Source organism: Bos indicus, chromosome 9 (assembly GCF_029378745.1).
Source record: "Bos indicus isolate NIAB-ARS_2022 breed Sahiwal x Tharparkar chromosome 9, NIAB-ARS_B.indTharparkar_mat_pri_1.0, whole genome shotgun sequence".
Lineage (NCBI taxonomy): Eukaryota > Metazoa > Chordata > Mammalia > Artiodactyla > Bovidae > Bos > Bos indicus.
Genome location: NC_091768.1, coordinates 74293103 through 74319858, shown reverse-complemented (window position 1 = coordinate 74319858; position 26756 = coordinate 74293103). Strand labels below are relative to the sequence as shown.

Here is a 26756-nt window from a genome sequence, read left to right as displayed (position 1 = left end):
TAAATAGTAGTGCCTACTTCATAGGGATCTTGTGGGGATTAAATGAGTCAACCTACTTCATAGGGATCTTGTGGGGATTAATGAGTCAACCTGTGCAAAGCATGTAAAGCAGTATCTAGAACCTAAAGGTTCCACACATCTTAGCTATTATTATTGTTGATGATATTATCATTTGATATGTGTATGGCATAACTGACTTATGTCAGTGGTTTCCAGATACCCATGGAAGGGCCAGGTTTGCTGCACCAGATCACTTCAGCTTGTTTTGAGGATATACTATCTGGAGATTCAGGTTCAAGGTGTTTGCAGTTACAGTGTGATGGATACTTTCTTGAATATATGGTGGGAGCACAGAAGTAGGAATAATTAGCTTCTTAGGAGGGCCAAAATAGTCTTCATAAAGGTCATAATACTGCATGAGGGCTTGAGCAGTGAATACAGACCCCCTCTCCCTATCTGTGGGTTCCATATCCTTGGGTTCCACATCCATGGGTTCTGCATTCGTGGATAAGGAGGGTGGATATTGTCAGGGATTTGAGCATTCACTGATTTTGGTATCCATGTGCATGGGGCTCCTGAAACCAATCCTCTGTGGTCCCCAGGGACAAATGTAGATGTCTCCTAGGAGAGGAGGTGCCCAGTACAGGGGTGCACTCAGCAGAGGCAGTAGATAGATCCAAAGTCTGACTATGTTTACAGTGGACCTACTAGGAGCCAGATGGGCTGTAGGACACATTGATTTCATGTACCTCTCACCTCGTCCCAGTGAAGCTGGTGTTACAATGTCCTTCCACCTGTGTGGACATTAAGTAGTTTGGGTACCTCTCCCAGGCTCACAAAAGATGTAAGATTTAAACTCGGGTCTGACTTGAAAGTTCATTGTCTTTCCATCAGTCTCTTCTGTTGACCATGGTTCAGTGTGCATGGGGCTCTGGCGGGCAGCCACAGTAGACCCTACAAAGAAGCAGCCTGCAAGGGTGTGAAGACCTCTCATTTCTATGCTCACAGCAGCCCTCCTGTGCTTCTCGAGCTTGGGGAGACTGCAGCCTTGGGGAGCCTTGCATGAGATGGCTCCAGCGCCAGCCGCCTGCTTTCTGGGCCGGGGATTAAGCGCCTCCCAGGTTAATGTTGTGGTGGCCGTTGTTAGGCGCAGTGACACTGGCCACCTTCCCTTGGGACTTTCCTTTGTAATTGCTGCCACTTTTCTCAGGCATGGGTTTCACTGCCCTCTCTCCTAAGGTTACTTATCAGTAATAAACCACCCAGGTGCCCCAAGGCAATTTAGTTTGCTAGCTAGAAAGAAAACAAGATTTTGATCTTGTGTGTTAACCCTGAGATCTCAGTTTGGAAACACACAAAAGATTTTAAGGATGGAAACACTCTATTTTCCATATATGTAGTTCAATGGGGATCATGGTGAGGCTTTCAGAACTTTTGAAACTCCGAGGGTAGACTGGTAATCAGAGGACATAACCCCTCATTTTGTTTACTAATGAAGTCACAAGAGATCGCCTGTGCCTGCTTCTGGGTAGAAGGTTGAATTTAATGTTATTTAACAAACAAGTCATTCTAGCTCAGTGACTCAGAAGGAAACTTCAGTCAAAAGAAACTTGACTTGCTCCTACTTCCCTCTATATTTTACTGTCTCCAGAAATCCAAAGACGCCACTTAACGCCAGAAATACTCCTGGTGGGTTAGGGTTTTTCTCAAGGAAATGCTGCAGTAGAAAATTACCATTTCTGTGCTGTTTTCAGGTGAGTTAGCAAACCCTCTGGGCTCTGACACAAGGAGCCACGTTTGTACCAAATAGAATCCTTGAGGGGAGGGAGGAAGAGGGGGCAGGTATCTGAACTGAGGTGTCTAAATTGTTTCTCACAGAGGAAACAAAATTGCTGGTGAAACTTCCTTCCTCGTGGGCTTTATCATCCACCGTCTTATGCTTTGCTAAATCAAGAATATTGTAAATTGACACTCTAGGAACATGTGAAGAAAGTAGTTGATTTTGTGATACCTGTCCTGGCCATATGGCTCGTGGATGGATGTGATTCCCAAGTGGAGCGTCCAAGACAGGCTTCTTTCCCCTGCACTCCAGGCCCTTATTTCCAGCTTTGCACTGGGTATTTCCACCTGGACTATTCTGCAAACAACGTGTCCCAACTGAGCTCACCATCTTTCCCCCATTCCTGTCCACTTTCCTCACCAATGACTTCACCTCTGGTCTTCAGTACCAGCATGCTTTATCTCCTCTTCTCCATGTCATCTCTAGATTTACATCTTCATTTCTACTGCCATCATCATATGCCGCCTGACTATATTTCTTTTGGGAACATTGGGACTGTTCCTCCTAACATATGGATGTGAGTTAATTTCCTGAAACACTATTTTATCCACATTTTTATTACAATTCTCCAGCAATTCTCTTTCCTTAGTAATCAAGTTCAAATTCTTTATCTTGGCATTCCAAGCCTTTTCATTTTCTCTCTAGTCAACACACTACTACTTTTGGGCCCTTCTTCCTACTCAGTGACTTAACGTCTCCCATGTCAGTCCAGTTTCACCTCTAGGCAATTTCTGAACCAGCCAACACTCCGCCTTATCTTTTAGATTTCAGCACAAGATCATAAACCCCTCTTCTCCTGCTCAGGGCACATCAGTAATCTTTGCCTTCTCTTGTCTTTGATTTACTGTCCATGTCAACTATTTGAGAACTAATTCATTTATGGCCTTGTATGGTCTTTGGCTTAATGGGTATTTGTCTTAGCCATCTAGTAATGTTGTTGGGTCTTTGAGGCTAAAGGAATATCTAAAGGTTTCTTTTAAACACTCAGAATCTTTAGCCCTGGGATAGATACTGTAGGTGCCACCCTGCCACCCCACAGTCCTTGTGGGCTAGAAAGGGATTATTAAGATATCTGTGTTCAGTGAATCTGGCAGACTTTGGTCCATTGTCGTCTGAGACAGGAGCTAGCCATCATGTAAAAGGTGGTTTCAGCACTGTGGTTACTGGTGTGGTTCAGGGCACCCTGGCCTCATGGCCTGTTTGGCATAGAGTGAGAGTTTGCTGAATGAATGGATAATAGCCCAGAGGAAATACTGGGCTTATGGATTCAATTTTCTGTTTTTTATCACTCAGATAAAAAATAAATTTGTTAAATGATGTTGGCCATGTTAATAGAAGGCAAGGGCTATTTTCTGTTCTGGCTTTAGATGGTGAAAACTGTTTCTTTTTGAATATAGCTTTCCCCAGACAGTCAGAGATAATGCATGGATCCTACTTGAATACCTCATCCTCCAATAACATGTATATCCAGCTGAGTAGATTGGGTGATGACTTTTTCCTGCTTCCTTAGGTCCTGAAGCCCTAAACCCTGGCCTCCGTGTGCAGCCTTCCTTCACATCATTATTGCTTCAGAGTTGCTCAGGTTTTAGATCCTCCAGAAAGCCTCTCTCATTTCCCCAGACACAGTTGATTCTTCCTTTCTCTCACTTCCCCAAAGTTTATTCCTCTCTCCTCAGAATCTTGTTTACACGTCAGTCGTGTCCAACTCTTTGCAACCCCGTGGAATGTAGCCCTCCAGGCTCCATTGTCCATGGGATTTTCCAGGCAAGAATATTGGAGTGAGTTGCCATTTCCTTCTCTAGGGGACCTTCCCGACCCAAGGATCGAATCCTGTCCTTTGAGTCTCCTGCATTGGCAGGCAGATTCTTTACCACTAAGCCACCTGGGAAGCTCACTTTTGTTCTATACTCATGTGTTATTATTAGATGTATTACATCACATCAAAATGTATCCTTGCTTATGTCTCTGTAAAAGGACTTCCTTGGTAGCTCAGTTGGTAAAGAATCCGACTGCCTGGATCGGGAAGATCCCCTGGAGAAGGGAAAGGCTACCCACTCCAGTATTCTGGCCTGGAGAATTCCACGCAGTCCACGGGGTCGCAAAGAGTCAGACACGACTGAGCGACTTTCACTTTCACTTTCACATCTCTGTAAATTCTTTGAAGCCAGTGGCTATGTCTCCTGTATCTTCGTACTTTTGGTGCCTGGCACACTGTTTACCCTAGGAGGCAATCTACCAATGGCCAGTGATGAATAGTGACAGGGAACGAGGGAAACAAGGCAGACACCATCAACTCTGTCTTCTGCGATGCAGTGGCATTTCGGTGGCTAACCATCTTATGGGTCTGGCCCTTCCGCATCTGAAGTGCTGGGAGTCTGCAGCCAGAAACCCTGAGTGTCCCTCATGGAGTATGTTCCAGGTGAGTCAGCAGGCACCACAACCACAAACAGTGCCTTGCCTTTCTTCCAGAGGAAGGCAAATATTGAACTCTGAAATTGTGGGGCGTTACCTTGGCATTGGAAAAGTCTGAACTGGTCCCAACTAGCGCCTTCCTACTCTGTTTGGAGAGCTCAGGGCTGGGGTTCAGGACTGGTGGGGTATCATGCTCTGAGCATGACTTCTTTCAAATCACAGTAACACTTTTTAAAAGAATGTTTCTATTTTATTTTCTGTTTTTAATTTTTTTGGCTGCCATGTGGCATTTGGAATGACTGTTCCCTGCCCAGGGATCGAACCTGTGCCCCTTGCAGTGGAAGCATGGAGTTTTAACCACTGGACTGCCAGGGAAGTTCCTATTTTTTGTTTTTTAAATTTTTCTTTTATTTTTAGAAAATTGAGACATAACAGCATAGAGCATTGTGTGAGTTTAAGGTGTACAACATGCTGATTTGATACCTTTATATATTACAGTATGATTACTACCATAGTGATAGCTAACACCTCTATTCCTTCCCCTAGTCATCATTTCTTTTTTTGCGGTGATAAGAGTTCAGACCTAGTCTCTTGGCAATTTTGAAGTATATAATACAGTATTGTTGGTTAAAATCACTATGTGCGAGTGTGCTTAGTCCCTTAGTCGTGTCTGACTCTTTGTGACCCCATGGACTGTACCCTACCAGGCTCCTCCGTTCATGGGATTCATGGGTAAAGAATCTGCACACCAATGCAGGAGACATAAGAGACTCGGGTTCCATCCTTGGGTCTGGAAGATCCCCTGGGGGAGGAAATGGCAACTCGCTCCAGTATTCTTGCCTGGAAAATTCCATGGACAGAGGAGACTGGCAGGCTATAGTGCATAGGGTCACAAAGAGTTGGACGCGACTGAGCAGGTATGCATATATAGAGATCTCCAACAAGAACCTTCTGTATAGCACAGGTAACTATACTCAGTATTTTGTAATAAGCTCTGAGGGTAGAGAAGCTGAAGGAAAAAATATATATAGCTGAGTTGCTGTGTTGTACACCTGAAACTAACACATTGTAAATCAACTGTGTGCTGTGCTGCGCTTAGTCGCTAAGTTGTGTCTCACTCTTTGCGACCCCATGGTCTGTGGCTAGCCAGGCTCCTCTGTCCGTGGGATTCTCCAGGGAGAAATACTGGAGTGGGTTGCCCTGTCCTCCTCCAGGGGATCTTCCCAAACCAGGGATCAAACCCAGTTTTCCTGCGTTGCAGGCAGATTCAAGTTAAAAAAAAAATAAAAAACAAACATGGGAAAAAAGTTATCTTTCAGAAGTTTACTGACAGGCTGTCACCATCTGCTAGGAAATCTCTCTTAGAAAATGGAATTTATAATCAAATTGTCCCCCCCTCTTTTAGATGGGGATATCATTTAGCACCAGATTTGTAACATGCAAGGTGGCTTTTGGTTGACAGTCCTTATGTGAATGTATTTTATATTTCTGCAGGGTGTAATATGTTTAGATGGAAGATTTTGATAAAGCATTTGGGTCTCTGGGTCACTTATAAAGGTTAATATAAACATGTTTGCAAATATTCTATTTTGGAAATCATAATCAAAGGAAAATATCTTGGTAGCTCTACTAAAATTACCTCATGCTTGTACAGCTAAAATTGCCCCGTGTGGAGAGGCAGGTCTAGAGGAATATAACTTTAAATATCAAGATTAACAAACTAACTAATAGGGAAAGCCAATTAGCCAATTAACCTATTACTGCACAGCCCCAGGGCTGGTCTGGAGCTCCAGGTTCTCTGTGGCAACTATTAGCTAGTGTCCTAAAACCTCCAGCTGATGCCCCTTCTTCCCCTCCAGCTCCACAGTCACTGGGCATGTTTGCTTGGTATGTCACTTCCTTTGCTGAGCCCACATGGAAATCACATCATGTTGCTCTGAAATGGTTGCCACGGGAACATATCCACCTAGTTATTATCTATTCAGGCTCCTGATTATATTAAGCCAGGAGACAGAGATGCAACAGGGGTCGCAGAAGCCACCTGCTCTGCATAAAACTGTAATTGCTTCTGCGACGTTCACCTCTGTGGCCACCTGTCTCTCTGAACACTCTTCTCTACATTTTCTCCTCTCTTGTTTTCCCCCAAACAAAGTCAGTAAATGAAATTAGTATGTCGGAAATCAGCCTGGGGATAATGTGAGAAATTACATTCCTTACCCTTCTGCTTCCTTTCAGTCCTCTGTTTTAGAACCTCAAGTGGAATAAAAATTATTGTCGCCTTTTTTCTCATTCCATTCTGTCCCTCCATACTTAGATGTAAAGAGGAGTCTTTTAAAGTCTGTGATTCCCGATTCCCACACAATGGTGCTGAAACCAGTTTCCTGCTACTGATCCAGAGTAGCTTTGAGAAATTCATATAGATGCCTCTTTTCTAAATGGTATAAAATATAAACAGGAAATGAAATTGGCTATTAACAAGTAATTTTATCTCACATGTCTATTGATCTGGGTGAATTTCTTATGAGGAGGATTTTCTGATCTTTACTCTCAGATTGCAGGTAACATAGGAGGGGTGTTGGCTTGGAGTTCTCTTTTTGTAGGAAAAACCATATAATCCATTGGCATTGTAATTTATTGTCCAAGCATGGATATTATGGTATTTGAAAGGTAGCATTATTAATAAGTATGCCTAGACAACAGGTACAAATTAGGGTTATCGCAGGCAAAGCAGGTATATATTGTCACCTTATACATAGATGACAGGTAAATGATTACCATAGTACTCTGCCCTCAAAGAATATGGGGAAAGGAGCACCTCTTGAAGAAGAATATTTGTGCATTTAGAAATTATAATTGTGGAGTTTAAAATCTGGATCAGCAAGAGAGTTTCACTTTGGCTTATCCTCCTACTGTATGTAAATTTGGTTAATGTGAGTCCATTCTTAAAGTCATGGCACCAAGGAATGAAAAGAAAAAAATGTTGTTAACAAAGGAAAATAGGCTGGATTGAATTTATCTATAGAGATATCATAAACTCCTTTACCTCAATTAAAAAATCTAACTTAAAGGTTGGTAACTTTTTTTTTCTGTAAGGGGTCATGGTCTTTGTTACAACTGCTCTGCCATGTAGGGTGAAAACAGCTGTAGACAACATATAAATGGATGGGCATGGTTGTATTCCAGTAAAATCTTGTTGACAAAACAGGCAGGGTAGTGACACAGATTTGGTGCATTAGCTACTGTTTGCCCATCTCTGTTTGAGTTCTGTTTTAATACCTAGAAGCTGTGTTCTGATGGAAGGGCAGTTATTTTAGATATGAGTTCTGATGTCTCCTGTCCTATTGTAACAGGTTGGGGTTGTGGCTAATGGGAGAAGTACATGGATCTTACTACTTAGTGCATGTTTTTGCTTGTGCATGTCTCAGCCATTCAAGGCATAGCTGAGGTGGGTGGTAGAGGGTAAGCTGTCAAGGACACACTGGACAGGGAATGGCAGCCACGCGGTTCTCAAGAAGTCTTATAGGAGGAAGGTTGCAGGGATGCAGACACAGGGAAGAGAGGTTATGGTGATAGTTTTACCTGTATTTTTTTTTTTTTTTTTTGGTAAGTCCTAGAAGAGATTCTTGGGAGAGTTTACAGAACTGAAGGCACTTGAGGAAAATGGGTCTGTGCCTATTCTTGGATAATTTGACTCAAAATTAAGGTAAATTACATTAAAAAAAATCACTTGAATTTGGTACTTATGGTGTAGAATTGGAATCAGCTGGTAAAACTAAAAGTTTTTGGAGGAAGTCCCAAAATATTCTTAGGGGTTTATTTTACATTTTTTATAAAGTTATATTTAAAATGCTTCCCTTTAGGTGGAAAGCAGACACTAACAACTCAGGCATACCACAACATGGACAAGGATGAGATCAAAGAGAATTAAGTAGATTGTATACTATAAGGCAGTAGGAGATATGACACATATATCCTATGTGACTCTGTATAACACAGATAGCCACGCATCTGCTGCTCCTTAGTGACAAGCTGCTTTAGTTGTAGACCAAGGAAACTGTGGAGAGTGACCACAATAATGTCACTGCTTCTAGATAATGGAATGGGTAGTATCACAAATAAGGAAAAGTCTCAGAGGGCTTCAGTTCTGTCTGAGCTGCTCAGTTAAATGGAGAGGATGACTGACATTTATAATTATTTAATATTATCTTTTTGAGGAGACCCTTTATTCAGTAAGTTAACAGGAGCTACTAAAAGGTCAACAACTATCAAGAGAATATCATTTAGGAACTTGGAGTCTATGTAGGGATGAGGTTTTTTTGTATCTAGGAGAAAAATTGAGATAACTTATAAAACAAAGTACAGCAAAGGCAAATTAATATTGCCTTAGCATATGTTACTGATAAAAAGAAATGAGTGAAACGGTTGTCAGAGTGGAGTGCAAACAGACGAGAAAGGGAATTATAAGATGGATGGCCAACACTGCCACTCAATGGGTGGGAGGTCACGCACAACAGGCGAGGTGAAATAGGGATGGAGGACAGAGAGCAGCCTGGGTCAGGGGAAGGAGGCTAAGGTTGGGTCTAGGTGCCAGGAAGATCCTGGCAGATCCACAGCAGAGGGAAGACAGGAAAGCACCTGGTTACAGATGATCTATTATATTGTGAATAATATAACAATGAAATATTATCTACATTGACTTTCTGTTGAAATTTTTTCTACATTCCAATTTTTTCAGCTTAAAAAAGTAAAACAATGTGTTGAAAAATCTAAGTGTTACAGAAGCCTAAGATGTAGACAGTTAAATATTCCATAGTTCCACCTGCAAAGATAACCATTATTAGCAGTTGATGTTGCTCATTAATACTAGAATAAATAAATTTTAAAAAAGAGTTTATCATTTGGAACCTTGGAATTATAGGGGGAAATGTCTCCTATTTTCCTATTTTGTTCATCCTGTATATTAGAACCCATGACATAACATCTCATTTACTATTGAAAAGAGGTTTTTTGGTTATTTTCTGCCTCTACCCCTCAGTATGTGGTGCTGTTGAGGGTCCTGGTCTACATGGGACAGTAAATTAGGCCCTTGCTCATCCCTATACTCCTTGGTGAAGCCATATGCCTGGGACCTGGAAATCCATACAGGTTAGAGGCTGTCTCAAGGGGTAACTTCCATGGGTACCTGGAACAACCCATTCAGGGTTATAAGGAGGGGTTAAGAGACACTGTTGGCTTCCCTGGTGGCTCAGCAGTAAAGAATCTGCCTGCCAAAGCAGAAGATGTGGGTTTGAACCCTGGGTCAGGAAGATCCCTTGGAGGAGGAAATGGCAACCCACTCCAGTATTCTTGGCTGGGAAATCCCATGAACAGAGGAACCTGGAGACTACAGTCCATGGGGTTCCAAAGAGTCAAACACAACAGTGACTAAACAACAACAGCAACAACAAGAGACACTGTTGGAGCTCTTCATAGGCTGTGACCAAAATTGCATTAGTCTAGTGACTTGGATTCTATCCTCTAAAATGCAATTTGGGGGGAATGGGTGAGGGAGGTTGTCTGTAGTATGGAAAGAGTTACTCCAAATCTCTGTGTCTCTGAAAGAACTGCAAAAACAGATATTGCACACTGATATGGGAAGTGAACAAGCCAGGAGAAATACACTCCTGTCCATCCTTCATTGATCTTGGGAGGATCTAAGGATCAGAAATAGCAAGTTCCAGTTTCTTCTAGTAATTTTCAGGGATCAAGATAAATCAAATTACATCTTGAGTTAAGCTTGTTTATGCCAAAGAAAAGTAATACTTTGTGGGTACAACCCAGCACTTTGAAATTTATGGATGGGAAGAGATATGAGAACCAAATACTGAAAACCTTGAAGTAAGTTGTGAAATATATTTATTTCTCTTCATTCCCTACCCCCCAAGTCCAAAGTGAAGGATGATTGTAATAAAAGACATGAAACCTGGAGTGGTGACTGTTACTGGTTTGGGTTTCCAGAGGAACCTGAGATTAAGAGAATTATGAGCCAGAGGTTGAGCAAATCTACAAAAGAGGAATAAAATAGAAAGTGGAAAGGTAGCAATAAATGAACTTCTTAAGTAGTCATAATGGAGGAAGCAGCAGCAAGAATAGACTGAAACGAATTTGCCATGATGAAGAGTTCTACCAGAAGAACTGGTAGAACTGCAAGAAGGGACCTCAGAGACTTAGATTAGATAAAGAAGGGAAATTAGATAATGGATGGTTACTAAGGGCAGTGGTAGAATAGGTTTCCCTGTGGAGTTTTTAAAATAAAATAGAATCTCATCTGGTCTCGTCCTGGCTGAAGGTGGAGAGAATGTCCTGGATAGTGAACGGAATCGTTTCCTTGTATAGGGCTTCATTGTTTTGAAGATTTACGTTTTTCAAGCTGACACGACTTCATTGGACACCCCACTGCCGCCCAAGCTCTGAGAGGTAGGGCTGGGCGGAATGACTTCACTATGAAGGAAATCTAAAGACCAAGGGTTAATTTGCAATTGGGAGGGGAGACACAGAGGAAGGAAGGCAGACCTCCGAGGGTTTTGAAGTTCAGAGGGAAGTGAGAATTTTTTTTTTTTTTTTTTAAAGGAAACGTTTGTTCCTTTCCAGGTACACTTGATTACTCACTGTTAAGGAGGCGGAAGTCGATGAATGGGTAGGAGCCGCGGCGTTCAGCAGGAACCCCCGTCTGACCCCTCAGTCGTACATCTCCTAGAAAACAAAATCCAAACAAATGTTTGAAAACGTTGCCAAGTGTATTCACTTTTCCTCTGTAAATCCTCTTACCCACTTATGTCACTGGAACCAACACCAAATATCAGGAGCAAAATGATTCCATTCACCTTGTTTAAGAGAGCGCTATGTGGAAAGGGATATTTAACGAATGCTGAGCGTAATGGACTTGGCAATATTCTAACCAGTGAAGCAGCGTGCCGTTATATCGTCTGGAAGATAGGTCTGTGAACATTTTGGTAATTTACAAAGTTCCATAGTTTTTTTATTCTTCCTATTGCCATAAAGATGAAGCATCTTAATCTGGAGGACAGATCGTATGCTGGGATTAGAGCTTTTATTCTAATTAGAAGTTTTAATTACCCACAGTTCTGATTCTCTTGGTCCAGCAGAGGTTTTTATTTTTATTTTTTTTTTCTCTGACTGGCCTCCACCTTCTTTGCTTCTCAGGTTGTATCATTTGACCTGCCTTAGAATCTGCCAGGGCCCATCGAGGTCCTAGTACTTTAGACACTCAATATGTAAAGTTGCTAGTGTGTGTTAAATCGCTTTAGTAGTGTCTGACTCGCCAAGCTTCTTTGTCCATGCGATTCTCCATGCAGGAATACTGGAATGGGTTTCCCTGCCCTCCTCCAGGGGATCTTCTCGACCCAGGGATCGAACCCATGTCTCTTATGTCTCCTGCATTGGCAGACAGGTCCTTTACCATTAGCGCCACCTTTACAGGTGCTAAATGTTTCCAGTACTTATTCATTTGTTGTTGTTCAGTTGCTAAGTCATGTCTGACTCTTTGTGACTCCATGGACTGTAGCCCACCAGGCTCCTCTGTCCTTCACTATCTCTCAGACTTTCTCAAATTCATGTCCATTGAGTCAGTGCTGCTATCTAACCATCTCATCCTTTGCTGTCCCCTTCTCCTCCTGCCTTCAATCTTTCCCAGAATCAGGGTCTTTTCCAATGAGTCAGCTCTTCATATCATGTGGCCAAAGTATTGGAGCTTCAGCTTCAGCAACATTAGAACAAGGTAGACCTTGGATAAACTTAGCTCAGATACTTGCTACCTGTGTGATATTGGAAAATTTATTTCTCTGAGCCTCAGTTGCCTCACTTCAAAGTCCATTGGTTGGAGAATCTAAAATAACACTTGCTGCCTGCAAATAAATGCTGGTTTTACTTCCTTCTACACACCTGCAAAGCTGGGATCATATTTTGTGTTCTGCATTTCTCCATAGTGCTTTGTGTGTTGTCTGGTATTTCAGTTCAGTTCAGTTCAGTTGCTCAGTCGTGTCCGACTCTTTTCGACCCCATGAATCACAGCACGCCAGGCCTCCCTGCTACTGCTGCTACTGCTAAGTTGCTTCAGTCGTGTCCGACTCTATGCAACCCCATAGACGGCAGCCCACCAGGCTCCCCCGTCCCTGGGATTCTCCAGGCAAGAACACTGGAGTGGGTTGCCATTTCCTTCTCCAATGCAGGAAAGTGAAAAGTCAAAGTGAAGTCGCTCAGTCGTGTCCGACTCTTCGCGACCCCATGGACTGCAGCCTACCAGGCTCCTCCGTCCATGGGATTTTCCAGGCAAGAGTACTGGAGTGGGGTGCCATCGCTTTCTCCACGCCAGGCCTCTCTGTCCATCACCAACTTCCGGAGTTCACTCAGACTCACGTCCATCAAGTCAGTGATGCCATCCAGCCATTTCATCCTCTGTCGTCCCCTTCTCCTCCTGCCCCCAATCCCTCCCAGCATCAGAGTCTTTTCCAATGAGTCAACTCTTCACATGAGGTGGCCAAAGTACTGGAGTTTCAGCTTTAGCATCATTCCCTCCAAAGAACTCCCAGGGCTGATCTCCTTCAGAATGGACTGGTTGGATCTCCTTGCAGTCCAAGGGACTCTCAAGAGTCTTTTCCAACACCACAATTCAAAGGCATCAATTCTTTGGCGCTCAGCTTTCTTCACAATCCAGCTCTCACATCCATACCTGATCACTGGAAAAACCATAGCCTTGACTAGACGGACTTTTGTTGGCAAAGTAATGTCTCTGCTTTTGAATATGCTATCTAGGTTGGTCATAACTTTCCTTCCAAGGAGTAAGCGTCTTTTAATTTCATGGCTGCAGTCACCATCTGCAGTGATTTTGGAGCCCCCCAAAATAAAGTCTGACATTGTTTCCACTGTTTCCCCATCTATTTCCCATGAAGTGATGAGACCAGATGCCATGATCTTCATTTTATAAAGTTATAAGCCAACTTTTTCACTCTCCTCTTTCACCTTCATCAAGAGGCTTTTTAGTTCCTCTTGTCTAGTATTTAGCAGACTCTAAGTGAATGTCTTCTATTGACTAGATTAGATATAAAGACCAAATCCACCAATTAGTGCATATAACATGAAATCAGAGGAGAGGTAAAAATAAGTGAGACCCAATATATTTCTGAAAGACTTGAACTGGGGAAGGTTTCAGTTCCAGGAGTAATGGGTCCACTTCCATAAACCACTCTTTCCCAGACATGAGGTGGCACTAGGGCCTCCACCTATGAGTGAAGAGGAGGAACAGTCTTCTCTCATTAACTCCTGGAGTTTACCAGGGCCTGGGTGAGATCTCCATCAGTTATAGCTCATGTGACTGACTGTTTAAAATATTCCCCACAGATGGGCCTTGTATATACATGGGCTTATGATTTACGAATTTTATATTGATGCTTTACTTAATGGTTTGTACAATCTGATGTAATGCCATATTGATATTAAAGAATGTTACAATTTACAGAATACAGAAAAGTGGGAGGAGGAGGGAAAGGATGGAAAAGTACATTTCAAAATATGAATATAATGAATATAATCTTGCATTAAACAAGAGAATGCTGGCATTTCATAAGTTCATTGGGGTGGATGGTCATTAGTTATAGGAAAGCCACTGGCAAAACATGAAGAGTTTTTCTCTTCTTGGGTTGTCTTTAACATCTTATGTTTATTACTCTTTAAAGAGTTTACAAAACACTTTCACAGACATTATAGTACATTTATTTTCTTGTTTCTCTCTTTGGATCTTCACAAGAGCCTTGTAAGGAGAACCACTATTATTCCTCTTACTTTATAGGTGAGAAAACAGAGGCTCAGAAAAGAGGGTGAAGGGACTGCTATTTCACCCTACTGGTCCCAGCTCAGGTCTCAGGCCCCTTAAAGGCATTCAGTAGACTGACTTTATTTATTTTTAAACTTCATTATTCTTTATTGAAGTATAGTTGTTTTACAATATCATACTAGTTTCAGGTATATAGTATAGTGATTCAGTGTTTTTAATAGATTATACTCTTTTAAATGTTGTTATAGGATGATGACAATAATTCCCAGTGCTATAAAATATATCCTTGTTGCTTCTCTATTTTATACATAGCAGTTTGTTTCTCTTAATCACATACCCATATCTTGCCCCCTCCTCTTCTTATTCCCCTCTGGTAACCACTAATTTGTTTTTTGTATCTGTGAGTATTTCTGTTTTGCTATATATATTTACTTGTTAATTTTTAGATTCCACATATAAGTAATATCAAGTGTTTTTGTGGTTTTCTGTTTGACTAATTTCACTGAGCACAATATTCTCTAGGTCCATCCCTGTTGTTGCAGTGGCAGAATTTATTCTTTTTATTGACTAAGTAATGTTTCACTGTGTATATATACTGTATCTTCTTTATCCATTTGTCTATTGACTTTGAGTGCCTGAATTTATGGGTGCTTGAAGCTTACAATATGCCAGCAAATTTGGAAAACTCAGCAGCTGCCACAGGACTGGAAAAGGTCAGTTTTCATTCCAATCCCAAAGAAAGGCAATGCCAAAGAATGCTCAAACTACCGCGCAATTGCACTCATCTCACATGCTAGTAAAGTAATGCTCAAAATTCTCCAAGCCAGGCTTAAGCAATACTTGAACCGTGAACTTCCTGATGATCAAGCTGGTTTTAGAAAAGGCAGAGGAACCAGAGATCAAATTGCCAACATCCGCTGGATCATGGAAAAAGCAAGAGAGTTCCAGAAAAACATCTATTTCTGCTTTATTGACTATGTCAAAGCCTTTGACTGTGTGGATCACAATAAACTGTGGAAAATTCTTCAAGAGATAGGAATACCAGACCACCTGACCTGCCTCTTGAGAAATGTGTATGCAGGTCAGGAAGCAACAGTTAGAACTGGACATGGAACAACAGACTGGTTCCAAATAGGAAAAGGAGTATGTCAAGGCTGTATATTGTCACCCTGCTTATTTAACTTCTATGCAGAGTACATCATGAGAAACGCTGGACTGGAAGAAACACAAACTGGAATCAAGATTGCCGGGAGAAATACCAATAACCTCAGATATGCAGATGACACCACCCTTATGGCAGAAAGTGAAGAGGAACTAAAAAGCCTCTTGATGAAAGTGAAAGTGGAGAGTGAAAAAGTTGGCTTAAAACAGTTATGAAGACAGTATGGTACTGGCACAAAGACAGAAATATAGATCAATGGAACAAAATAGAAAGCCCAGAGATAAATCCACACACATATGGACACCTTATCTTTGACAAAGGAGGCAAGAATATACAATGGATTAAAGACAATCTCTTTAACAAGTGGTGCTGGGAAAACTGGTCAACCACTTGTAAAAGAATGAAACTAGAACACTTTCTAACACCATACACAAAAATAAACTCAAAATGGATTAAAGATCTCAACGTAAGACCAGAAACTATAAAACTCCTAGAGGAGAACATAGGCAAAACACTCTCCGACATACATCACAGCAGGATCCTCTATGACCCACCTCCCAGAATATTGGAAATAAAAGCAAAAATAAACAAATGGGACCTAATTAACCTTAAAAGCTTCTGCACATCAAAGGAAACTATTAGCAAGGTGAAAAGACAGCCTTCAGAATGGGAGAAAATAATAGCAAATGAAGCAACTGACAAACAACTAATCTCAAAAATATACAAGCAACTCCTACAGCTCAACTCCAGAAAAATAAATGACCCAATCAAAAAATGGGCCAAAGAACTAAACAGACATTTCTCCAAAGAAGACATACAGAGGGCTAACAAACACATGAAAAGATGCTCAACATCACTCATTATCAGAGAAATGCAAATCAAAACCACTATGAGGTACCATTTCACACCAGTCAGAATGGCTGCGGTCCAAAAGTCTACAAATAATAAATGCTGGAGAGGGTGTGGAGAAAAGGGAACCCTCTTACACTGTTGGTGGGAATGCAAACTAGTACAGCCACTCTGGAGAACAGTGTGGAGATTCCTTAAAAAACTGGAAATAGAACTGCCTTATGATCCAGCAATCCCACTGCTGGGCATACACACTGAGGAAACCAGAAGGGAAAGAGACACATGTACCCCAATGTTCATCGCAGCACTGTTTATAATAGCCAGGACATGGAAGCAACCTAGATGTCCATCAGCAGATGAATGGATAAGAAAGCTGTGGTACATATACACAATGGAGTATTACTCAGCCATTAAAAAGAAAACATTTGAATCAGTTCTAATGAGGTGGATGAAACTGGAGCCTATTATACAGAGTGAAGTAAGCCAGAAGGAAAAACATCAATACAGTATACTAACGCATATATATGGAATTTAGAAAGATGGTAACAATAACCCTGTGTACGAGACAGCAAAAGAGACACTGATGTATAGAACAGTCTTATGGACTCTATGGGAGAGGGAGAGGGTGGGAAGATTTGGGAGAATGGGATTGAAACATGTAAAATATCATGTATGAAACGAGATGCCAGTCCAGGTTCGATGCACGATACTGGATGCTTGGGGCTAGTGCACTGGGACGACCCAGAGGGAGGGTATGGGGAGGGAAGAGGGAGGAGGGTTCAGGATGGGGAACACATGTATACCTGTGGCGGATTCATTTTGATATTTGGCAAAACTAATACAATTATGTAAAGTTTAAAAATAAAATAAAATTAAAAAAAAAAAAAGTTGGCTTAAAGCTCAACATTCAGAAAACGAAGATCATGGCATCCGGTCCCATCACTTCATGAGAAATAGATAGGGAAACAGTGGAAATAGTGTCAAACTTTATTTTTTGGGGCTCCAAAATCACTGCAGATGGTGATTGCAGCCATGAAATTAAAAGACGCTTACTCCTTGGAAGGAAAGTTATGACCAACCTAGATAGCATATTGAAAAGCAGAGACATTACTTTGCCAACAAAGGTCTGTCTAGTCAAGGCTAGTCTAGTTTTTCCAGTGATCAGGTATGGATGTGAGAGTTGGACTGTGAAGAAGGCTGAGCGCCAAAGAATTGATGCATTTGAACTGTCGTGTTGGAGAAGACTCTTGAGAGTCCCTTGGACTGCAAGGAGATCCAACCAGTCCATTCTGAAGGAGATCAGTCCTGGGATTTCTTTGGAGGGAATGATGCTAAAGCTGAAACTCCAGTACTTTGGCCACCTCATGTGAAGAGTTGACTCATTGGAAAAGACTCTGATGCTGGGAGGGATTGGGGGCAGGAGGAGAAGGGGACGACAGAGGATGAGATGGCTGGATGGCGTCACTGACTTGATGGACGTGAGTCTGAGTGAACTCTGGGAGTTGGTGATGGACAGGGAGGCCTGGTGTGCTGTGATTCATGGGGTCACAAAGAGTCAGACACGACTGAGCGACTGAACTGAACTGAACTGAAGCTTACAATTAGCAGAGTTAGTCCTTAAATCTAGGTTGTTCAGCTTCATAGGCAAAGATCTCTCCTCAATACCGTTGATTTTTAGCCCTATGAAGTGTACACACCTGGTTTCTAAAGTTAAAAAAGTTATAGCCCCCATTTTAAAATGATACAACAAATTCAGCACTGCATTTAAATGAATTTATATTTTATAAGTGATAGTAAGAGACACACACTTGAAAACCTATGCAGAAATGAGACTGTCTTCATTTGGTGCAAAGCTGGTTGGGCTTGTGGATTTGTTTACCTACTATGTCATCCTTTTGGGCTTTTCCTATGGGTTTCAGGCTCATCAATTGGAATTCACTTCTTCACTAGTATTTTCTTCTCAGTTTTACCAAAGAGTTCCTCCTGCTTTTGTAGTTCTGATGGTATTATTTTCCCAGAAAATTTCTAATATCAATGTGGGTTTTAAAGCCTCTGCCAGAGTTTATTCCATTTGTCCATCTGAAAGTCTAAGGCCCAGATGACCCGTTATTCTGTAAGACTTTAGGTTTAGAGAAACTGAGAAGATGGCACCAGGTGGCAGAGTGTGTAAAAAGGGGATGATAAACTAGGATCCCATGGATGGAGGAGCCTGGTGGGCTGCAGTCCATGGGGTCGCTAAGAGTCGGACACAACTGAGCGACTTCACTTTCACTTTTCACTTTCATGCATTGGAGAAGGAAATGGCAACCCACTCCAGTGTTCTTGCCTGGAGAATCCCAGGGATGGGGTAGCCTGGTGGGCTGCGGTCTATGGGGTCGCACAGAGTCGGACACGACTGAACGACTTAGCAGCAGCAGCAAACTAGGATCAGGAAACTCCTGTTACTGAGAGGATTAGCATTTCACCATCTTGGGTGACGTTGGGATAATCAATAACCACTTCGAGGTCCAATTTTTTAATATTTAAATTTGTATCATGTAGCATTTTTCCGCACCTCACAGGATTGTTGTGAGGAAATTATCAAGCGCCTGAAAAATAACATGTTAACGTTATTGAAAATAATGAATAACGATAACAGTTAATGCTATTGAATTCTTCTGCTGAGCATTTTACATGCATTGTCTCATATATCACCTACCCAACAACTCATCGAAGAAGGTAATATTATTATTATACCATTATGGCAACCCACTACAGTACTCTTGCCTGGAAAATCCCATGGATGGAGGAGCCTGTTAGGCTGCAGTCCATGGGGTCGCTAGGAGTCGGACACGACTGAGCAACTTCACTTTCACTTTTCACTTTCATGCACTGGAGAAGGAAATGGCAACCCACTCCAGTGTTCTTGCCTGGAGAATCCCAGGGACGGGGGAACTTGGTGGGCTGTGGTCTATGGGGTCGCACAGAGTCAGATATGACTGAAGCGACTTAGCAGCAGCAGCAACAACATACCATTCACCAATGAGGAAACTGAGGCCAATGTAAATTTGATATTTTGTCTGTGCTCAGAGCTAGAGAGTGGAGAGTTAAACTCAGAACTGGTTCCAAACCCCATGTTCTTCACCAACCATCCTTCTATAGTATCAGGATAAAAAACTTGGATAAAGAGTTAAACATTAACTTTTTATTGCATAATGTATGCTCTGATTGTTTTTGCCCATAAACCAAGTATATATTCATCATTTTTCTTGGAAACTAAATACCAGGGAAATCCAGCCCCTTGATGAATTCGAGATTCAATCAGATAGATGTTTATTCAAAAGCACTTCAGTGGAAATGGACTGTATGACTAAGACAACCAAATCCTGCTCTGGATCAACAACACATCTATTATTTTTAAGTAAGAAATGGAAGGCAATTATTAAAAATATTATTCAGCAGAACTCAAACGACCTGGCAACTAATTTACTCAAGCTCTTTGGCCTGGAGAATTCCATGGACTGTATAGTCCATGGGGTCGCAAAGAGTCAGACACAACTGAGCCACTTTCACATTCTTTCTTTCTTCCTGAATTAAGATAATTTTTTTAATGATGCAATCCAACTTTTGAGAAAAAGAGACAAATAACAGTGAAACATGTTGATAGCAAAGATACCCAAACAAACAAATCAACAGCAACAGCAACAAGCTACAGAACCCATACTTGAAAGATTCTGTTAAATGGTTATTCTGGCTGTAACTACAATTACAGCTTGGGAAGCAGGTACTCATCAACCTAACAATGGCCTTTAGGTATAGTAGATCATTGCTTTAAAATAAGGCTAAAATCCTGTTAAAAATATTAATGAGGCAAGAGTCAGGATGACTGTAAGTTGGCTAACAATGCATTTCAGGAATTTTTCAACATGAAAAGTTAAATACAAACCAAAGATTCTGTATCTTGAGAGTTTTATTGAAGCAAAGCTTGAATGGGGTAAAATGAATGTTTTCAGTATAAGTTCTTATATAGAAAGGTCTTGCTCCTTCTCCCTGCTTTCAGGAACACCTTCTGATATTAAATTGCTTCAATATGTTCTTGCAAAGAGAGAAATGATTCAGTAACAATGGTCCCTGGAGGAGCAGAGGCCACTGGTCTGAGGAACAGGTCGAATGGTGTCCTGCCACGCTGCTTTTACTGGCCCATAGTCTCAAGCAATTATCTATGTACCTAAGGCCTTTTATCCAAGCTAAACAATTATTTTAACTATTCATGAGACTCTTGTTTAACTGAAGCAACTTTTTTTTTTCCTTCTGGCAAATGAAAGGTGCTGTGGAAGCAGGGGAGGAAGCGTTGACAGCTCGGAGTCGTGTCCTCGGTCTGTTCTTATTGTGTTCCAAAATGAAACAAACAGCAGGGGAATTCTTATTTTGAAAGGGCTGCTTCTCTTTTGCCCCTTCAGGCTGAAAACATAACATGTCGTCCTCGGGTATTTAAAGCTGCCAACATGGGCAGGGAGCTGAGACAGCCACTCACCCTCCCAGGGGACGTGGTTCCGGGATGGACCTCTTGCCCACTTGGCTTCTCAGGCTGTCTCTGTTTAATAAAAGCTTGGGAGGGAGCAGACATTATGTGGCCTCTTATGTAACTGGGAAAGAGGGCGGAGACTCTGACAGCGATGACAACTTACAGTGGCTGAAACACGGGCCACGTGACAAGAACCAGACTCCGGCCCCAGTCTCGGTGTCAAGGTCATCTCAGGGTGGGGAAAACAGGTAGGAGAGCGACAGAGCAGGAGCTACTGTGCTTAGTGCATCTAAGATGAATGAAAAAGACTTTGAGACCAGCTGCAGGAACCCAGGATAGATGTTGATAGGGCATCACAATGAACGAGGAAGATGAGATGGCGGTAGAGCCAGAAAGATGCTCTCGAGCAGCCCAAACACAGCAGGAGAGAAGATGCGCTCATGAAAGGTATTCCTCTGAACTTTCTTAGAGATTTCTAACTCATGTCACTGCCACACACTTGCAAAACAAAGGCAGAGAGAACCCAGATCCACGAATCTCACACAAGCGCTTCAGTAGGCTGCCCTGCCTCAGCCCTGGCGGCTTCAAATATTTCAGATGACTATTCTCAATTAGCAAAGTGAATTATTTCTCCTAAGACATTGATCTAGCCAAACAGAGGAGAAAGGTTGTGCAATTTAATCACTCCACAGATTTATGGGATACGACAGACAGCCAGTTTAGATAAGTCAGGCAGAGAGAACTGTTCTGAGGACTGTGAGCTCACAGGAGACCCAAGATGGCTGATGAGACCCAAGCTTCCCTCCCAGAGGTTTTATCTTCTGCTTTACTTTCTTGAGTGAGGCTGTTTGTTACTCAGAACCTGTCCAGTGATCTGTTGCACTAATTGTGCACTTCTGGGCTACTGCTGAGGGAGCTTTGTGTGTAGGAAAGAGAGGGACCAGGAGTTAGTTGTCCTGAAACCACGCTTTTGGCACAAGACCAATATAAAGTTTTCTTTGCATGTGAAAAAAAGTTCTTTCTCTCTTCTCTTCTAAAAAACCTTGAACTTCACGTCAAAATCAGACAAAGGGGAATTTCACCAAGTTAGAGTCAATATTCTATTGTCTAACTGTATTACCCTGCAACTTTAGTTTAGAATTATTAAATATGTTGTAACAAATGAATATTTTGGGACTTAAATGGTGTGAAAATGAATATATAAATAGCAGTGCTTTTACGTTCTAGCATGGGTATGGTATGTTTTAACTCAGACTAGATATTTTTCAGCTTCATGGTTTTACAGAGGGAAAACAAGGGGAAAAATTACAATTTCTAGGAATACAGGAGACTAATAAAAAGGGATATTGAACAAGAAGCAGCAGGAATGCCTTAAGAGAATTCCAAGAAGCTGCTAAAAAAAAGCCTGAAAAGAACACAAAAAACATATATTCTCTCAAAGATTGAGAAGAAGGGGAATAATCTGAGGAGTCATTTTAGGGAATACATGATCTGGATCTGCCTTAAGTAATGAAAACACCAGTGTAAGCTTGCACATTATTCACTTATTTCTGGGATAATGCTCTTTATCTTCAGAATGTCACCAAAGTAAATTTTGTTTTTCAATAAATGTATAACATACACTCACAATGCCTGATACATTATAGGCCCTCAAAGAACCCCAGTAACTATTATCATCATTTTGTTACTGTTCTGAGATTCCTGTGTCCTCCCCCATAATGTTGCTGCTGCTGCTGCTAAGTCACTTCAGTCGTGTCCAACTCTGTGTGACCCCATAGACGGCAGCCACCAGGCTTCCCCATCCCTGGGATTCTCCAGGCAAGAACACTGGAGTGGGTTGCCATTTCCTTCTCCAATGCAGGAAAGTGAAAAGTCAAAGTGAAGTCGCTCAATCGTGTCCGACTCTTCGAGACCCCATGGACTGCAGCCTACCAGTCTCCTCCATCCATGGGATTTTCCAGGCAAGAGTACTGGAGTGGGGTGCCATTGCCTTCTCCATCCCCCATATTAGTAGGTATTATTTAGGAGAATTTTAAAGTCAGGAACTCTTTTAAGGACTGTACATATATGAACTAGTTTAGTCCTCATAACCATCCACCTGAGGCAGGTGTGTGTAACATCCCCATTGTGCCAAGGAATATAGAGTTTGTAAGTCAACTGAATTGGGATCAGAGGCCACTTGGTCTTGGAAGTCCTTGCTCTCTAACCCACCACTGTGCAGTGGCAGTGTCTCCAACCTCCACAACAGTGACCAGTCTGTTCATTGATGACGTTATTCATGGCTTCCTTGATCTTTCCAGGTGTGTTTCTCCTCTTCTGCTGGGCAGGTCAGGGTTAATGGAAGTCAATACCAAGGCTATGTCCTGGGGAAAGCTGAATCCTGGTGCTTCGTGCCAGTACTGCAAGCCCAGGACAAACAGTGGAGCCTCAGATTTTAACATGAGATGCCACAAGTCCCCAGTGATGCAGGTTAGACCACATGGAGTCTAGATTCCGCTGGAGAGCCAGGTATCTTGTAGGGTGGTAGAACTTTTGGGTAAGTGTTTCAACAAAGGGGCCAATTCTAGGGTAGGCTCTGAGAAGACCTTAGATTAATTCAGTTCATTTCAATAGATATGTATGCAAAACATTATACAGAGTGTTGGAGAATAGATAGGGAAAAGGAAAAATAAAGGTAGAGAAAATGTTATGTTGGCTTTCAGATAATTAACAGTCTATTAGAAGAGATCAGTAGAAATGAGTAAATATATAAGCCAGAAGGACTCTTAACTTTTAGCGAGACTGGGATATTTGGGTTTGGATCCCACTCTCAGAAGTATCATTTGGTTTTATGATTTTATATGGACAAATAACTTGGATATTTCTGGGTCTAAAACGACTTCATAGTAATCCTGTAAAAATGTGTCAGTTAGTAGAATTGAAAGAGAATTATTTGATGTCCAATTTGAAAATTTAATATAATTTTACATTTAAAAGAACTTCATATTTTAGAACAGTGATTGAAGCTGTGATTTAGACTTTCATACCAGGTCTTCACTAAGCAAATTTCTGTGGGTACAGGCAAATAATTTAAATTAGCAGCGTTATTTTCAGAAACCTCCTATCAATAGCAGGCGATGTCCTTCATATCTAATGTGTGTTAGCTTTCTGGAAAAAAAAAATTACAGCAGGAGAGGCTGGGGAAAAGGAAGAAGAGGAGGAGGAGAGAGAGGAGGCCACAAAGAAAATGGACACAGGGAGGGACTGAATCCTGGGGCTGAGGGACAGGAAGGTATCAGAGATGATTTGTGGATTTCTGTCTTGCGTGACTGGATGGTTGGTTCTATCAATCACAGAAAAAGGAAATTCTCAAAGAGGAGTCATTCATGTCCTTCATTTGATAAATGATATTTATAAGACATGATATTTTTGGCAGGAAATACAATGGTGAAGAACCTTGGGAAGAATCTTGGCCTCATGAAGTTTGTAGTCTATTAGAGGGAACACTACAGAACAATTACGCATAGATGTAAAGTTGCAACTTTGGGTAGTGGAACAAAGAAGAGATATACTGATGTTAAGAGTAATGAACTTCCCTTTGTTAGGGAGGTTGCTGTGAGCCTCCTTGAGGAGGTGACATTTGATTGGAGATCTGAAGAATTAACAGTAGTTAATTTAAGGTGAACACATGTCCTGATTTGCCCTGGAGAATCTTGATTTAGGCCTCTGGTCTTGCCTGCTGTATTTAGTAATATTGCCCCTTTCACATTCAAAAGTATCCTGATTAGCTGACACATTACATGATTGCCCTGACTGCAGCAATCCAGGCAGACAGGCCTGCGAGTCTATAAGTTTATTGCAGGAGGATGGCATATCTGAGCTCCTGTAACAAGGCCTAGCATATTCCAGAAATAACCAAGTGGATATGGCGGGTCATAGGCAAAATGAGGTTGGAGAGGTGTCAGGGCTTTGCAGGGCAGGTTGAGGAATTTAACCTTATTCCAAGAGAATTAGAAAGCGATGGGATGATTTTAAGGGGAAGATGATGTAATCAGATTTTCATGTTGAAAAAAACAATTTTGGGTGAATAACAGAGAAGGATTGGAAGGGGCACGAACAACTAGTTAGGAGATCATTGTAGTAGTTCAGGTGAGAAAAATGGTGACTTGGAGTACAGTAGTGGTCCTAGAAGAGATGTGAATAGAGTTTAGAGATGGGTAGTAGGGAGAGTTGCCTGTGGAATTGCCTGGCAGGTCTGAGGGAGAGGGAAGTATTAAAGATAGTTCATAGATTTCTGGCTTTCCTAACTGGATGATTGATTGTGCTAGCCATAGAAAAAGGGAATTTTAAAAGGACCAGATTTTGGGAGAAGTTCATGTGATCAACTTTGGCTACTCTAAGTATTACTGGGATTTCAAAGGAAAAATATCAAGTAGGAAGTATGGGTCTAGACCCATAGGGAATGTCTGGGATGGAGATATAAATTTATAAATCAAATAAAACTATGGGCATGTATACACATGTCTAGGAAATGAAGTGATAAGTGAATAAGGCTTGGCATGCAGGTTTAAGCAACGCTAACATTTAATATCTTGCTGGAGGAGGAGTCTATAAAGGAGAAGAGATAGCCATAAAGGTGGGAAGAAATCCAGAAGTTCATTTTGTCTTGGAAGAGAGCAATTCAAGAGAGAGGCAATGGTTTTCAGAGAGATCTTGCTGAAAGCGTAAGTGAAATGATGGTTGAAAAAAGTCCATTGGTGACTGAGTGACAGTAGTGTGAAATAGCAGCAGAGTCCTTTGGACATCACCTGGAGTTGGGAAACTGAGACGGTTTTATTAAGAAGCCAATATTTAGATGATCTTAAATGATAAGTAAAATTTTGAAAACTTGCACTTTATAGAGTTGGCTTGCAGTTGATACAGTTATGATCATTGAAATGAAGGGAAGAGATTTTAAAGAAAAAATCATGCTGAACTTAAGAACAGTGGTAATTCTTAAGATTGATATTAATATCAAAATATAATTTGAAAATTGCACAGAGGACAAAATAGCTGCAAATTTTTGCAAAATATAGTGATACCCTATCACTTCTCATACCTAAATACACTTTGAGAAAAAAAAAAGTCTCATGGAAATTAATGCCAAGAAAAGTATTCATTGGAAAGAAAAGGATGGGCATGTTAATGAGAAGAAATGTAGTTAATAAGATAAAATACCATGTCCCAATATTGCTGAATAATTTCTTGTTTTCTTGAACTTTGAATAATTTGAGAGAAGCGTTTCAATGTATTGTTTGTTTTCATGTGCTTCTGAACTTCCTGATTCTGGCCGGGAACAAGGACAAACCTGCCAAAATACTGCAAGAGGAGATGTTGCTGATCACAGGCAGGAAATACTCAAAGTCCCACGAGATGGCCTGTTCTTAGGAGACTTCCACACCAAGTCTGCTGACCTCAGAAGGACCATCAGGCCACCACGCTCACTGCTGGAGCTTGCTCAGGCCCAGGAGGTGTTTAGGAATTCTTCATTCCAGGCATCTGTGCCATCATGGCACTTGGGATTCTTTTAAGCTCCAAGTGTTGTTCATTCTTTGTTTGATTTTGAGAAGGGAAACAGATGGCAAAAACTGGACTCAGTTGGGAAATGGCTGAATCCATTATATTATATCCATGTTATGGGATGGTATTTTTCTATTAAAACCAATCACTTACATTTCCACAGTAATGTGTTGTGTTCAGTCATTAAGCCATGGCTGACTCTTTGTGACCCCATGGTCTGCAGCACTCAGGCTTCCCTGTCCTTCACTGTCTCGAGTTTGCTCCAATTCATGTCCGTTGAGTCAGTGATGCAATCTAACCATCTCATCGTCTGTAGCCCCCTTTTCCTTTTGCCTTCAATTTCTCCTAGCAACAGGGTCTTTTTCAGTGTCTATAGTAATAGGTAATATTTATTGAGCATTTAGTATGTGCTAGGTAATGTTCGAAGTACTTTTCATGAATTAACTCATTTCATCCTCTTAAGACCCTCCCCCTTAGATAAATACTGTTGTCTATGTCATACCTGAGACACAGAGGTGTTAAATTACTTTTCCAAGAAGACATAGTCAGTAAGCACGAAGGCAGATTTGCAACCAGGGTGACTGATTCCAGTGCTAAAATCCCTGTTCAAATATGTCTTGAT

The 26756-nt window shown here is 41.4% G+C and overlaps 1 protein-coding gene across 3 annotated transcripts in view; it reads right to left on the bottom strand.

Moving 5' to 3' along the window:
* PDE7B (phosphodiesterase 7B) overlaps window positions 1–26756 on the bottom strand; it is a 348288-nt gene that overhangs the window by 79870 nt on the left and 241662 nt on the right. For all 3 annotated transcript variants that reach the window (XM_019967483.2, XM_019967484.2, XM_019967482.2), the window contains one exon: window positions 10901–10984. In XM_019967483.2, the coding sequence (XP_019823042.1) occupies window positions 10901–10984 (84 nt within the window). The remainder of the gene's footprint in view (window positions 1–10900; window positions 10985–26756) is intronic.